Raw genomic sequence first — 16,305 nt, forward strand, 5'->3', positions numbered from 1 at the left:
CCCCCTTTTCTGAAGAAGGGTCTAGGCCCGAAACATCAGCCTTCCTGCTCCTCTGATGCTGCTTGGCCTGCTGTGTTCATCCAGCTCTACACCTTGTTATCTCAGATTCTCCAGCATCTGCAGTTCCTACTGTCATTGAACAACATCTCATTTTCCACTTGGGGCCTCTGGGACTCAACATTGAGTTCAATAACTTTAGAATCTGATTCTGTCCTTCCATGGTTTTTAGACACTCCCACACCCGGTCCTGTTATTACATGGGTTGCCCTTAGCACAGCCAACCATTCTCACCCACTCTCAGGCCTGTTATCATATTATATAGTTTGTTTTCAGCACAGACTATCCATTCTCTGCTACTCTTAGCTCTCATTATCACTTATTCAGCTTCTCTTCTGTCCTGACCTGTCCATAATCCCCTTGCTTATTTACCCCTTTCATCTCTCTCTCTCCCTCTCTCTCTGGGCTCCATCTCCACCATTCCAGTCCCTTTTATCTCCCCCCACCCCAACTTTGTCTTCAGCATAACTACCAGTTGTTCCTAGCGCTAGCAGTTCTGATGGAAGAGTCACCAGACTCAAAACATTAACTCTGCTTTATTCCCACAGACGTTGCCTGACCAGATGAGTTCTGTTCTTATTGTGACTGTTGTTGAGACAGGTAAGAAGGTTAAGAGTACAAGAGCCTCAGCCTTTGCAATGATCCAATAGATTTGAAGTTCATTCAGCTTGTTTGGTTGATAACCTGAGCTGCAGGGTGTTGAGCTAACTGGATATGGCACAGGGGTACAGGAAGACGTTTTTCTAGTGGGGGGAACAAAAAGGAATGTATTAGTAATAGGGGACAATATAGTGAAGAGAATGACACAATTCTGTGCAGTTTAAACATGGGCCCAGATGGTTCTGTTGCCTGCACTGTGCCAGACTTTGGGTCATCTGTTCAGGGGGAGAAGAATGGGGACAATCCCATCATGGTCCATGTAGATACCAGTGACATAAGTCAGAGAAAGAAAGAGGTTGTGCGTGGTCAGTATGAGGAGCAAGGCGCCAAATTAAGAAGCAGAACCTCCAAGGTCATAATCTCAGGAATGTTAACTACACCACATACAAATTGGCACCGTACAGTTCAGGTTAGAGAGATCAATGCGTGGCTCAAAGACTACTGTGGGAGAAGAGGGTTCCAGCTCATGGGGCACTGGCACCAACTCTGACAAAAATAGGATCTGTGCCATTGGAATGGTCTCCATCTGACTGGTGTTGGGGACCAAAGTTCTTGTGAGTCACATTACCAAGCAAGTAGAGAAGATTTTAAAGTAAATAGTGAGGGCAATGAATCAAATTTTGAAACTTAAATAGGGGCAGTTATGAGGGCAAAGAAGCAGAGCTGACTAAACTAAACTAGAAAATCACTTTAAAGGATAGGTTATTGGAGATGTAATGTCAGACATATAAAGACATGTTTTAGAATACACAAAATAGGAACATTCCACTGAGAAAGGAAAAGTCATCTGTGGTTAACTAAAAACGTTAAAGATAATATCAAAACTCTAAGCAAAAACGTTTGATTGTGCAAATACAGGTGGCAGATCAGAAGATTGGACAGAATACAAAAACAACAAAGAATGACTAAAAAATTAGTAAGGAGGGAAACATTAAAGCATGATAGTAACCTAACCAGATGTATAAGAACAGATTTTTAAAGTTTTTATAAATATTTTTTAAAAAGGTATCAAAGTGAGTGTTGGTCCTAGAAAAACAAGTCTGAAAATTCATAATGTAAAATAAAGAGTTGCCAGATGACTGAGCAGTCTTTCCTATAGAAGATGCAAGTAACATCCAAAAGTCAGTGATAACTCAGCAAATGGAATGGAGGGAGGAATCTTGGGAAAATTAAAATCACTAGACAAGTGGTAATGAGTAAATTGTTAGAAATAGGGATTGACAAGCACTGAGTTCCTGATGGACTTCATCTTAGGGTCATAAAATTTGTGGCTAGTGAGATAGTTGATGAATTGCATTTAATCTTCTGAAACTTCCCAGAGTCAGGGAAGATCCCATTTAATTAGAAGGTAACAAATGTACCTCCTTTACTCAAAAAGGGAGTCAGAAAGCTGGAAACTAGGACCAGTTAGTTTAACATCTGTCATTGAGAAATTATTAGATGCTTTTGTTAAATAATTTATAACAGGGCACTTGGATATGTTCAAGGGAATTATGCAGAGTCAACATAGTTTTGTTAAAAGTACATCATGTTTAAGCAAGGTATTAGAATTCTTTGAAGCTGTGTCAGGTAATGTAGAAGAGGGGATTTGGTGGATAAATTGTACGTAAGATTTCAGTAAGAACTTGATTAAGTGCCACTTCAATGTTTATTAACAAAACCAAAAGATCATGATATAGGCAAGTGTCATATTGGTCTGAATAGAAGATTGTCTAGATATCAAGAAGCAGAGAATAGATGTAAATGAGTCTTAGTCAGGTTGTAAATCTGTAACGAGCATATACCACAGGGATAAGCACTGGGGCCTCAACTGTTTGACAATTTATATAAACGACTTGGATGAAGGGCAGAAGATACAGGTGCCAATTTGCTGATGACAAGATAAACAAGAAAGTAAGTTATGAAGAGGACATAAAGAGTCTACAAAAATATAATATAATAATATAGTATTGTGTAATATATAAGATAAATGAATGGGCAAATATCTGGTAAGTAGGGTATAATGTGGGAAAATGTGAAATTGTCCACATGATAAGGAGAATGAAAAGGAACCTTATTATGTAAATAGTAAGAGATTTCAGATTATGAAGGGTGTGCAGTTTAAACATGGGCCCAGATGGTTCTGTTGCCTGCACTGTGCCAGACTTTGGGTCATCTATTCAGGGGGAGAAGAATGGGGACAATCCCATCTTGTGAAAGATTGTTGGTGCTTTCATGCATGTTCTTAAAAAGGCTAGTATGGAGGTAAAACAATTAATTAGGAAATCTAATAGAAAGTTATCATTTATTGTAGGGAATTCAATACAGAAGTAAGGAGTTCAAGCTAAGGACTTGATAGCCTACTCCTGCTTCTAAAATGCCACCCTATCCTCCGTCACTACAGGGTTACAACAAAATAAAATAAAATCTCTCCAGTGACTGCTGTCTTAGAACACATAGTTCCTTCAGGTCTGCTCTTGGACTTGTTACTTGATTTCCAGATACCTAACCTTTCCTTTGTCCTTCTCCACTTCTCCCTTCTCAGTTTCCTGGTCTTGGAGGATGTTGAATAAGTTGTACTCATTGACTAGGATAACTGTTCCTCAGCTTAATTTACATGTTTCCTCCATCGCACTGTTGCTGCTCCTGAGCTTTAGCTTCAGTCTCTGGAGGAGCAATGACGAGTGGAAAAGAGAGAATTTATGATTGGATGAGCTGGAGCAGTGACCATGGGATTTTTAGAACTTGTGTTTGGAGAAGCCACTCCTCTCAGATTTTGTCTCTTCCGCACTGGCTCCTACTTGAATCAAAGTCTGCATGACTTTCCTGTAACTGAGATTAATTCAATTGTTAAGCCATAATGTAAGCTAATATACATGAGGGCAACCTTTCTTGAATTCCTTTCTCCCTCTTTCTCTCTCACACTCTACGTCTCACTCAAACGCACTCACTCTCACGCCCAGTATGTTTGTTTTTTCTTGAGAGTTTCAAGAACTAGTTTACCCGCCACAGCCATGTTATTTCAGCCCTGGCTAGGCTTAGGGCAGTACCCTGGGAACTGAATGTCTTCCCAGAACCACAAGCATCTTCCTTTGTGCTATGTAAGATTCCAAGGAGTGGAGATTTTTTTTATTTCAAAAATATACTTTTATTCAAAAAAAAACTTTGTATATGTACATTGTTACAAAGCAATTTGGTTCTGCACAGTTGCTTATCAAGCAAACAAACAAAATGTTAAACTTTGACTATTCCAACAAAACCAAAGACCTCTCTTACACAAACCTAATATTTACATATATTTGAGGCTATAGGAGGGTCCAATAACTGAACGGACCCCCATTTACCTTCAGCAGGAAGACCGCAGATGGTGGTCTTTCCTTATTGTGCCTTGGTAGCAGCTGCCCCAAGCTACAGTGTGTCCAACAGCATGTAGTCCTGGACCATAGAATGTGCCAGTCTGCAACACTCATTTGGGGTCAACTCCTTGTTCTGGAAGACCAATAAGTTTCGGGCAAACCAAAGAGCACCTTTCACCAAGTTGATAGTCCTCCAGGCGCAGTTAATGTTTGTTGTGGTGTGTGTCCCAGGGAACAAACTGTAGAGCACAGAGTCCCATGTCACGGAGCTGCTCGGGACGAACCTCGACAAAAATTACTGCATCTTCCTCCAACTTTCCTTCGCAAAGGCACATTCCAGAAGGAGACGTGTGACAGTCTCAATGACCCCACCCAAAACAGCCACTTCAAGGGCAGCGTGTGGTGGCACAGGCTGACCGGGCATACATGAAGGATCTCACAGGTAGTGCCCTTCTCACCAGCCAGGCGATGTCTTGTTGCTTGTTGGAAAGTTTTGGTGATGAATCATTCTGCCAAATGACTGTGACAGTCTTCTCAGGGAAACCACGTAACAGGATCCACGGTCTCCTTTCCCTCAGGATTTCAAGGATGCTACGTGCTGACCACTTCCTGATGGACTTGTGGTCAAAGGAAACCTTTCCTCCGATGTCCATTTACTGCAAATTTGCTAGGACTCTGTGATGTCACAGGCATTCACTCTCACCTCTTTAATTCCACTTTTTTATTCATGTTTCTACGAAGGGTGTAATGAGGCTAGGAGCCATGTGTCTCTGGTGTAACATAAACTGAGCACCCGTAAGCAGTTGTTTATTAAATGTTGCTTCATAACAATATTGACAATGTTTTCCATCACTGTTGATGATTGAGAGTATACTAATGGGGTGTTAATTAGCCAGTCTGGAATGGTCCTGTTTTTCATGGATCAGCTTTCATTTTTCCTGAAATGTGGCGCCTGGGATTGAACATACTTCTCCAACTGTGACCTAACCTGTGATTTTTAATGTTTGCATTATTTACTCATTTTCGTCCTATGCTCTGTTTGTAAAGCTAAGATTTCTACACAATTTTAAGAACCTTCTCAACTGGTCCTACTATCTTCATATATTTCTGGGCATCCATGTCTATCCGTTGTTCCACCCCTTTAAAATTGTAATTGCAAAATTAGATCACCACAATTTTCCTACCCAAATGCATCACTTCATGCTTCTTTTCTGCATGAAATTTCATCTGTCACATACTTTCCCATTCCAACAGTCAGTCTACGTCCTCCTGAGGTTTGTTGCTATTCTCATTGTTTAGTATATTTTTGAATGCCATGTCAATTGTGAATTTTGAAACTTTGCTCTTCGTACCCAAATCCAGGTCATTAATTTATAGCTAAGTGAGCAGTGGTCCTAATACTGATCAGTGGGGGACATTTCCAGTTTGAAAAATAGCCACTCACTGCTACTCTACTGTCTATCTTAGCCAGTGTTGTATCCATTCTGCCGCTGCCTGCTCAGTCTTGTCGCTACAGTGAAGGAGCAATAACACCTACATTTCTGTGCCAGCAACGTTAAAGCAATCCAAAACATGCTTCACCGACCTGGGGGGTCAGAAGGGTCTGAACTGAAGAAGACCTGAAACGTCAGCTTTCCTGCTGCTCTGATGCTGCCTGGCCTGCTGTGTTCATCCAGCTCTACACTTTGTTATTTTCACTGACCTACTGTCTCCTAATACTGTAATATTCTGCCTTTAAAAAATGCAACCAGAGTTGATTTTTTTCCCTTCAAAGCTTTCATTTCAGTTCTGAATTACTGAAGTTGCGAGGATCCATTAAGTTTCTACTCATGAGTTACTTGTTCAAATTGATGAATAGAATGTTTGAAATTAAAGTGGCCTTTTTACTCAAAACACCTGCTGAGAATGCAACTAGAATGTGAGAAATTATGCCATCTTGTTTTATCTGGTAATTTATCAGTTAAGGATACTGTTTTTTCTGTGATAAAATAGCATTTCTGTTTAATAAGGTATATGTTGTTTTTGTTATGGAGTTGTTCTAGCAGTTCTATAGCCAGAAACTGCCTGAATCTGAAATAAAGTGTGGTAAGATTTTGTGCTGTAGATCAGTTTGTGTAGTTTGCTCCCTTGTACTACACATGATTGGGTGATGGCTCTATGGATTCCAATTGCCATGTTTATAACTTTCTAAAATTATAAGAGCTTAGGAAAACAATCAAACTGCAAAATGGGCAGAGGCCATTTGGTCTGTATATTGGTGGTCGCTATTTGCACAAACAATCAATAATGAATTTCAATGTGCCACTCTTTTCTCTCGTCCTATGTCTTTCCCTTTGTCTGCAATATTTTTCCCTTCTAAAATATACAACCAGTGCCTTTGATAAAGTATACTATTGTAATGGTTTGAATCCACTTTAAAATAATAATCTTCTCTGACAAACCCTTCTAAGCATTTACTAAAAAAAATCTTCCCACTCGGGGATTTCTAAGTTTTAAACTGAAGCGTGTTATGGTTTTGTGTTGCTGCCAATAAAAAGAAATGATGAAAATTGTATATTGTGTTGGTATCTGATTTGATATATTTCTGCTTATGTATGATTTGACCTTTTACAATAAACTTGATTAGTAGGTCAGTAACTTTAACTATGTGGTTTTGCTGTTGGCTTTTAAACAGATTCATCCTATCAATAAGTCTGTTGATTTGACCTTGCAATATTGACTGCCTTCTATGCCACACTTCTGTTACTGAAACCCTTGTACTTGTCATTGTCCACATTTCATTATTTAAACTTTCTTCTTCATAGCTTTCCATTTGCCACTCTCAACAAACTCCAGTTTTTCCAAATGTCTGCTGCTTGAATTGCTCGATGTTCCACTCGCCCTCATACTGTTTTCATTGATTTAGTTTTTACTTCGAACATCCTGACTACAATGCAATAAATTTGAAATCTTTGTCCTTGTAAATGCATTCATGACTATGCCCTGCTTTCTGATGGCAATCTCCCCCAGCCTCCTGTCTGTCCTGTATGGTTGCTTTCTCTTCTTCTGGTCTTTTGTATGTTCGCTGCACTGGTAAAACTTTCAGTTGTATTTGTCTGATATTTTGATTTCTGTTGATCTCTACTTCTTTCCCTTTCAGTTTTTGATGGAACAGTCAGTCAATCCACATCTGTTTTCCTGGCTTGGCATCGGTATATCATGTGTCTATTTGTGAAACTATTTATGTTAAGGGCTCTATATATTAAAAAAAGCATTTTTTTAGTTGATAAGTGCATAACAACTACCTGTATTATTCTTGCTGCAAACCATTCACCATGTGGCACACAACCAGGTATGGTTCATATCTTGTCAAATTTCATTTCTTCAAAAGCATTGTATCACTAATGGAAATTGATCTTTTATGTTGTGCTTAAGTTACAATCCTAGAATGCTGTCTGGACTGTAACAGTAACTTTGCAGTTCAGTCAACAGTGATTATACAGTTTTTCAGACAGCTTAAAGTATAAAGCAGTGCCAGTATTGGACATGACTTAACTATAATGGATTTTTTAAATGCAGGTGTGGAACAGCTCCCTTGGAACATATCTCATTGAGCAGGCTGACTGTTCTACGCAAGAGATATAGGTGATACCCTAATCTATTTTAAGTATGAAATATTAATTTTATTTTAGCTGCATGTGAAGATTTTTTTCATTCATGGAATATGGGCATCACTGGCAGGGATAGCATTTATGGCCCTTGATAGTTAAGAGTGAATTGCTGTGGTTCTGGCATCACAAGTAAGTCAGATTGGGTAAAGATGGCAGATTTCCTACCCTAAAGGACATAAACAAACCAGATAAATATTTTACAACAATCAACAATAGTTACCTGGTCACCAATATTACACATTTTTATTGAACTCAAATTTCACCATCTGCCACAGCGGATTTCAAACCCATGTTCCCAGAGCATTAGTCTGGGAATTTGGAATACTAGTCTGGGGGAATTACCACTATAGTCCGTCCTAATCCATAGAATCCCTACAGTGTGGAAGCAGGCCATTCAAGTCCACACTGATCTTCAGAAGGGCATCCCAATCAGATCCACCCCTACTCTGCATTTCCCCACCCTAGACACTGTGGGCAATTTAACGTGGCCAATCCACCTAACATACACGTGTGTGGACTGTGGCAGGAAACCCACACAGATATGGGGAGAATGTGCAAATTCCACACAGACAGTCGCCTGAGGCTGGAATCGAACCCAGGTCCCTGGAACTGTAAGGCAGCAGTTCTAACCACTGAGTCACCGTGCTGTAATGAAATTACGCATTTCTTTTTTTTAGTAACCCTTGTTATGTTCCTTTGTGATTAGTGGTGTCAAATTAACAATGAATCCGCCATTGATGTTTTCCTAGAAATGGCTTGGGACCTGTCAAGGAAGGAGAGTCGCAGTATTCAGTTGTTCACTGCACTGGATACATCAAAGCTTGGCCACCAGCAGGTAAATTAATTCAATTAGAGAGTAATTTAGTATTCCTTTTTCCATCGTAGCAGTTAAAGTTTATTATTCTGTACGTGATCCAAACAAAATGTTCTTATACCCTTTAGTGTCCAACTAACCATGGATGCTGGTTGTATAAAACTTGCATAGAGAAAGTCTGCTATCATGCTGTTTGCATTTCTTTCTTTCTGTTTGCTACCACTCCCCACCCTATGTCTTGACTTCTGATTTTCTGTGATGTCTTACTTTTGAACATTTTCTGAATCATTGATAATTCTTTCTCTCCTGCTTCTTGCAACTGTTCTATTTGAAAAGCCTGCGCCATTTGTGGGAGGGGTTCAGTTTGGCTAAGGAGGATGAGTGGCAGTAGCTCAAAATTATGCCTCTCCTCAATGCTCTATCTTATCAAACCCTAATTATTTCTGAGATATGTTATTGAAAGATAATCTGTTCACATTTCTTTGTATATTTGCATATATTTATATATGAATGCAAGAGAATGGAATGGCTTCCTTACTTTATAACTAACAATCATGTTTGGAATTTTCATGTAATCTAACATTTCCTATGAATGACCTCATGATGCACTTTGAACCTGTTCTTCTAGAAAGTACACACCTATATACATGATTTAATTTGTACTGAGCTATCTAAGCATTTTTTGAAGCAGCCTGGAATACTATTTGATGGATTGTCAAAATTTATTCCCTGTTGGTGTACTCAGAATGCAAATTTCAGAACCAATTCTGAGATGAAAAGTAAGATTTTTAAAGATTGTGTTAAGACTGCTACAAGAGTCATTCAGACGTTCCACCACCCCCCCATCAAAGAATTTCAATCATTGTTAATTTATGAAAATCCCACACTGTTTATGGGCTTTCATTTCTGGATTGCTACGTGCTGTCACTGGGCTCTTAAGTTGTAATGATTGATGTCTTAGAAAAGTGTTGCAAGTTTTGATCTGGTCTTAGTGCAGCATTGAGGGAATGCTATGCTCTCAATATATTGTTCTGTGCGTTTAGGGAAAAGAACCCTGCCAAGAAGGAGGAGGGAGTAGTCTTGGTCAGTATCCCCCCTCTGAATAACATCACTGCAGTGAACTGTCTGTGCATTATGGTATTGCTGCTTGTGGGATTGTATTGTGAATAAATTAGTTGCACTTTCCCTATATTACAGCAGTGACTACAACTCAAAGTTACTTAATAGGCCGTGAAAGTTTTCAGGTAGTGCTGAAGTCATGAAATGCTAATTTTTAGTTCCACGTGTTAAAATTTGCCAATTAATTTAAATTCGTTAGATGAATCTGCACCTGAACTGCTGTAACCTTCAAGGCCATAGACTAAATGCTGGAAAGTGGGATTAGAATGGATGGCCAGTTTATTCAGCTGGGTGGAGACACAGTGGGCTGAATGGCTTCTTTTTATGCTGTTATTTTTCTGTGGTTTCTATCTTAGCAGCTCCCCAGATGTCAATGACACTGAGAGTCCCCAAATTTAAATTAACCTTGCCTTCTTTACAAGAGATTCTAATACTTTGCTTTTGAATTCTTATCGAAATTCTATCATAGGCTACCTCAAGGGCCATTCATGTCCTAGTATTTCAGTCTCCTTGCCCACCAGTCAGCATTCTCCTCCCACTCTGTGTGAATATTGTTTTTCCTTTACATTGGAATTTCTTTTGAATTGTCCCAATGAGTACAAGGTAAAAAGCTTCAACAACATGTCTTTTCTGCAGCAATACCAACTTAGATATTTATTTTTCAAGTTATAATTGCCCCTATTATTTTCACAAAATGTAAATTCCTATGCTTATCTATGTTAAAATCAATTTTGTCAATTAAATGCCCATGCTACAATGTGTAAAGAGGTCTTAAAGGATGACATTAGGGATGAAAAGTCTTGGATATCTGAAGAGAAAAGACGATCAGGACCTCGTCTTCATTTAGGTTAAGTGGTGATTTAATGAAGTGGTTTTAAACTTTGAGCAGTTTCGTTAGGGTGGATTTAATTATTCATGAAACCAACTTCTTCACTTCCTCATTTGAAGATTAACTCTTGCATGATGTATTAATTTTTTTTGTTGAAGATGTCTTTTTGGAATTTGGAGAGGTTGAAGACTCTACTTGAACATGTCCCTTCCTAAACACCTTGGCTTGAATTTGGAGTAGTTAATTATTTACTATATAATGTAGCAACCTGGCACAATTTAATTGAAGATACTTGCATTGTCTATCACTGTATAGCCCCTCAAGTGATGTCGATGGTTCAGTTATGCCTCGTTGCTTGCACTTCATCCCAAACCAGGTTGCCGTTTGAAGTTGAAACTGTCTTCTGATTTGATAGCAGTGGAAAACATTTCAATCACACCAATATAGTCACAGCTTTCCTTCCCATATATGGTATGAAACATTTTATTTTAATTCCAACATAACCAACCTCAAACAATCCTAGATTTGTTTCGTTCCACATGAGCTTGATTCTTGATCAGCAGGGGAATCAAGCGTTACAGGAAAGTGGATGTAAGGACTTTTGGATCAACCATGATCTTATTGAATGGCCTACTCCTGTTCCTATTTCCTATGCTCTTATGGAACATAAAGAGCCCAGCAAAATTTTCTACTAGCTTTTGCTTGACCTCTTATTGTTTAACCTCTTCCATATTTTCAGGAGATTAAGATCAATACATACCCTTATATTCAGGAGTGAAAATTCTTGGTTCTGAATTACATACAGTTTTTCTTTGTTATTTGGTGCCCCTATGCTGGAGACTTGCTTAGAAACCTTTAATGCCCCTTGGACCAGGCAGTTACATCTCTGTTGGCAATAATGCTTTGTCTACCAATGCTTGCTATCTGATATTACTGTTACATTTGGTTCCATGTCTGACCTGAAATTCGTGAGATGTCCATTGATTTAAATGCCTGCATACCAAAATGTTTGATGTTGGTCATTGATTTTCCTAAGGGAAACTTCATGTTGATCTTCTACTGGAGACTGTTCAACAACATTTATTTCTTGGGATGGGTAGTTCTCTAATCTTTTGCTTTTCTGTGGCTGTGTCTTTTTTCGACAGATTTTATAAAAGCAGCCTACTTTCTTTCAATAAAAGCATTCACATTTTAAAAATGGGTACTGTTCATGTCTGTGAGGTTTGGTTTGCTCCACAGCATTTGCGAGTTCTCTGTGTTTGGTGTTTGCCCTACCCATAAGACCATAAGCAATAGGAATAGGATTAGGCCATTTGGCCCTTCAAGCCTGCTCTGCCAGTCAATAAGATCATGGCTTGATTCAACATTCCTCAACATCCATTTCTGCCCTTTCCCCATGACTCATGATTCCCTACTGATCAAGAATCATACACAAAAACTCTGTTCCCAGTGCTCTCTGTGGCAAGGAGTGCCAAAGACTCTCAGCCCTGAGGGAAGAAATTCCTCCTCATCTCAGTATTGAATTGGCGCCGCTTTATTCTGAGACTATACCCTGTGGTCCTAAACTCTTTCATGAAAGGAAAAATCCTCTCAACATTTGCCCTGTCAAGCCAACATCTTTCAATCAGATCACCCCTCAGTCTTGTAAACTCCAGTGAGTAAAATCCCAACTCCATACCAGGGATTTTCCTAGTGAATCTTCTGTGAGCTGACTCCAACAAAGTGATTTATTTCCTTAAATAAGGGGACCAAAATTGCTCACAGATCTCTAGATGTGGTCTCACTAGCGCCTTGTATAGTTGCAGTAAGACTTCCCGACTCCTATACTCCAATTCCCTTTAAATGAGGGCCAACATTGCATTAACCTCCTTGATTGCTTACTACACTGGTATGCTAACTTCCTGTGCTTCATACTCAAATGCTCCCGAATCCCTTTAATTTTGTAGCTTTCTGCTGTTTTTCTCCATTTAAATAATATTCTGTTCTTCTGTTCTCCCTCCCAAAATGAACAACTTTGCATTTTCCCACATTATGCTTCATTTACCAACTTTCTGCACACTTCCTTAATGTATCAAAATCTCTCTTGTTTGTGTTTGTGTCCCTTTCACAATCTGCCTCGTCATTCATTTTGGTGTCGTCTGCAAATTTGGCTATCGTATATTCATTTCCTTCCTTCAAGTCATTAATATAGATTGTAAACAGTTGTGGCCCCAGCACTGATCCCTGTGGAACCCCACTGGTCATGGGTCACCAACCTGAAAAAGAACCCTTTATCCACTCTTGTTTCTTGCCCATGAGCTAGTTCTCTACCTATGTCAATATCCTACCTTCAACATCATGGACTCATCTTATGATTTAACCTTTTGTGAGGTACCTTTTTGGATGCCTTCTGGAAGTGCAAAAACAACACATCTATTGGTTTCCCTCTATCAACTCTGGTTGAGACTTCCTTGAAAAACTCTAATAATTTAGATAAGATTTCCCTTCCATGAAGGCTTGCTGACTCTGCTTGATTGGATTATGATTTTCCAATTGTTCTGCTATTACTTCCTTAATAATAGATTCCAACATTTTTCTGACAATTAGTGTTAGGCTAATTGACTTATTGTTACCTACCATTTGCATCTCTCCCTTTTTGAATCAAGGCCTCACATTGGCAGTTTTTCAATTCTCTGGTACTTATCCAAAATCCAATAATTTTTAGAAAATTACAACCAATGCATCCACTATCCCTATAGCTACCACTTTTAGGGTCTGAGGACGTAAGCCGTCAGGGCCGGGGGATTTATTTGCATTTGGCCACATTAGTTTGCCTAATACTACGTCTTTAATTATGGTGATGGTAATTAATTCCTCCCCTGTATTCTTTAGTATTAATAGGATGTTCTAAGTACCTTCAACTGTAAAGACTGATGTAAAATATCAGTTTAGCTCCTCTGCCATTTTTTGCTCCCCAGAATCGTCTCCATGGATTCATTTTCTAAGGGGCCAATGTTCACTTTGACCTCTCTCTTTCTTTTTATATATTTAAAGAAGCTCTTATTATCAATTGTTACATTCCTCACTAATTTGCCCTCGAAGTTTATTTTCTCTGTGTTTTTTATCTTTTAGTTGTCCTTTGGTGGATATGAATTTATCCCAGTCTTTGGGGCTATCACTGACTTTGGTCTCCTTTATATGCTTTTAGTTTCAACTGCTTTAGCTTCCATAGTGTGTCTTTTGTAGTCTTTTACCTTAAAAAACTAAATAAGTTTCGTCGATCTCCTGTGCCGAGTTTTACCTTCTTCCCTTGGGATTGATGTGGTTTACTTGGAACTTCTGCTTCTCTTACCATCTGAATGGCTCTCTCCAGTATTGGGTCTTCTTTAAATTGTAATAAATTTAACAATGATTTCTTAGTAATGCCTACAAGAATCCAGTCTGTTATGAATTCTGACTTTAAGTCACTTCAGTTATATCTCTGTAATAGCCTGTAGAGTTCATTAATGATACCATGTATGAATTAATCGAGCTGTTGAATCTTGCCCTTTCAAAAATTTTATTAATTATGAGGTTTGAAATAATTGTTGAAGACTTTCATACCTCTTCATATTAACCTGATGTTTCATTTGTTCTTTGACAAGCAATAACATTATGGAAACATGGAAAATAGGAGCCAGAACAGGCTCATCAAGCCTGCTCTGCCGTTCAGTATGATCACGGCTGATCATCCAATTTAGTAACCTAATCCTGTTTTCTTCCCGTATTCTTTGATACTTTAGCTCGAAGAGCTATTTCTAACTTCTTGAAAACATTCAATGCTTTGGCCTGAGCTTCTTTCTGTGCCAGGGAATTCCACAGAGTCCTGGGGAGACAAACCTTCTCCTCATCTCCATCCTTGACTGTGACCCTTTGTTCTGGACTCCCTGATCATGGAGCATCCTTCCTGCGTTTCGCCTGTATAGTCCTGTTGGAATTTTATAGGTTTCTATGAGATCCCCCCCCTCATCTTCTAAACTTTAGTGGTGGCTCAGTGCTTAGCATTGCTGCCTCACAGCGCCAGGGGCCCGAGTTCGATTCCACACTCAGGCAACTGTCTGTGTGGAGTTTGCACATTCTCCATGTGTCTGTGTGGGTTTCTGCTGAGAGCTCCAGTTTCCTCCCACAGTCTAAAGATGTGCAGACTAGGTGGATTGGCCATGCTACATTGCCCATAGTGTTCAGGGATGTGTAGATTAAGTGTCTTAGCCATGAAAAATGTAGGGTTACAGGGAAAGGATAGGGGGACGGGTCTGGGTGGGATGCTGTTCAGAGGGTTGGTGTGTACTTGTTGGGCCAAAGGGCCTGTTTCCAAACTGTAGGGATTCTACAATTTTATAAGCCTAACTAATTCAGTCTCTCTTCATATGTCAGCCCTGCCATCCCAGGAATAAATTTGGTAAACCTTTGCTGCACTCCCTCTGCAGCTAGAATATCCTTCCTCAGATAAGGAGGCCAAAACTGCACACAACACTTCATTATCTGTTATACTTGCAATTGTATTTTTTCTTGTTTAGCTTCTAGCTTACTATCCATTTTGGACACTATACCTGAAGAATTGCTTCCTCCAGGATGCCCAACCTTCTGTTGTATTTGAAAAGAATGAAACTGATTGAATCTTGTGGCATTGATCCAGGTAGCAGAAACAATAGTGGGCAACTTAGCTCTATTGACCCTACAAAGTCCTTCTTATTAACATCTGGGGATATGAGTAAAAATTGGAAGAGCTGTCCCACAGAATAGTCTAGCAACAGCCTGACGCAGTCATAGTTACTGAATCATGCTTTACCGACAGTGTTCCAGACCCTGGCGTCACCACCTTTGGGTATGCCTGTCCTACCGCCAGTCAGACTCACTAGAACTGGCAGCACAGTGGTATGCAGAAGTTCTGAGCATTGACTCTGTACCCCATGGAAATTCATGGCATCAGGTCAAATATGGGGAGGGAAACTTCTTTCTGATTACACATAACATGCCCTCTTGGCTGAAGAATCAGTACTTCTCCACTTTGAACTTCTCCACTTTGAACAACACTTTTTTTGACAACATATTCACTGGATGTGGGAGTCGCTGGCTAGGCCAGTATTTATTGCTCATCCCTAGTTGCCCACAGTGTAGTCAAGAATCAACCACATTGCTGTGGTTGTTTAGTCACATGTAGGCCAGTGTGGGTAAGGATGGCCATTTCCTTCCCTAAACATTATTAGTGAACCAAGTAGGTTTTTATTTAAACAATTGACAATGTTTCACAGTAATCGTTAAGACTCCTATTTTGAAATTTTAATGCCTTCGCAGGATTTGTACCTGGGTCCCAAGAACATTACCTGATTGTCTGGATTAGTAGTCTAACAGCATTACCAGTAGGCCATTGCCTCTACAGGAAGACCATTATGTTAGTTGGAAGAGGCACTGAGGGTTGCAAGGGCATAGAATGTACTCCAATTGGGCAACTTCAATGTCCATCACTATCAGTGACTTTGTAGCACCACTACTGACTGAACCAGCTAAGCCACAGAAAGAGGCTTTTCAGCTCATCAGGTCTGTACTGCCAAAATTATACAAATCTACGCCAGTCCCACCTTACAGCACTGGACTAATAGCCTTGAATGTTATGACATTTCAAGTGCTGATCCAAGTACTTTTTAAAGGTTGTGAGTTACCTGCCTCAACTACCCTCCCAGGCTATGCATTCCAGATCCCCATCACCCTTGGTGTGAATAATTTTTCTCAACCCTCCTCTGAACCTCCTCCTTTTTAACTTAAAATTATGCCCCTTTGTCCAAAAGAGTCCTAAAGAGCAAAACTTGAGACTGGATCTGCAGC

At 39.5% G+C, this 16,305-nt stretch overlaps 1 protein-coding gene across 1 annotated transcript in view; it reads left to right on the forward strand.

Moving 5' to 3' along the window:
• The window catches only part of arnt2 (aryl-hydrocarbon receptor nuclear translocator 2), a 347,885-nt gene that overhangs the window by 141,674 nt on the left and 189,906 nt on the right, over window positions 1-16,305 (forward strand). Inside the window, exons 6-7 of the mRNA XM_048616062.1 lie at window positions 7,611-7,676; window positions 8,452-8,537. Coding sequence (XP_048472019.1) covers window positions 7,611-7,676; window positions 8,452-8,537 — 152 coding nt within the window. The remainder of the gene's footprint in view (window positions 1-7,610; window positions 7,677-8,451; window positions 8,538-16,305) is intronic.

This window comes from Rhincodon typus, chromosome 33, assembly GCF_021869965.1.
Source record: "Rhincodon typus isolate 14 chromosome 33, sRhiTyp1.1, whole genome shotgun sequence".
In the NCBI taxonomy this organism is placed as follows: Eukaryota; Metazoa; Chordata; class Chondrichthyes; order Orectolobiformes; family Rhincodontidae; genus Rhincodon; species Rhincodon typus.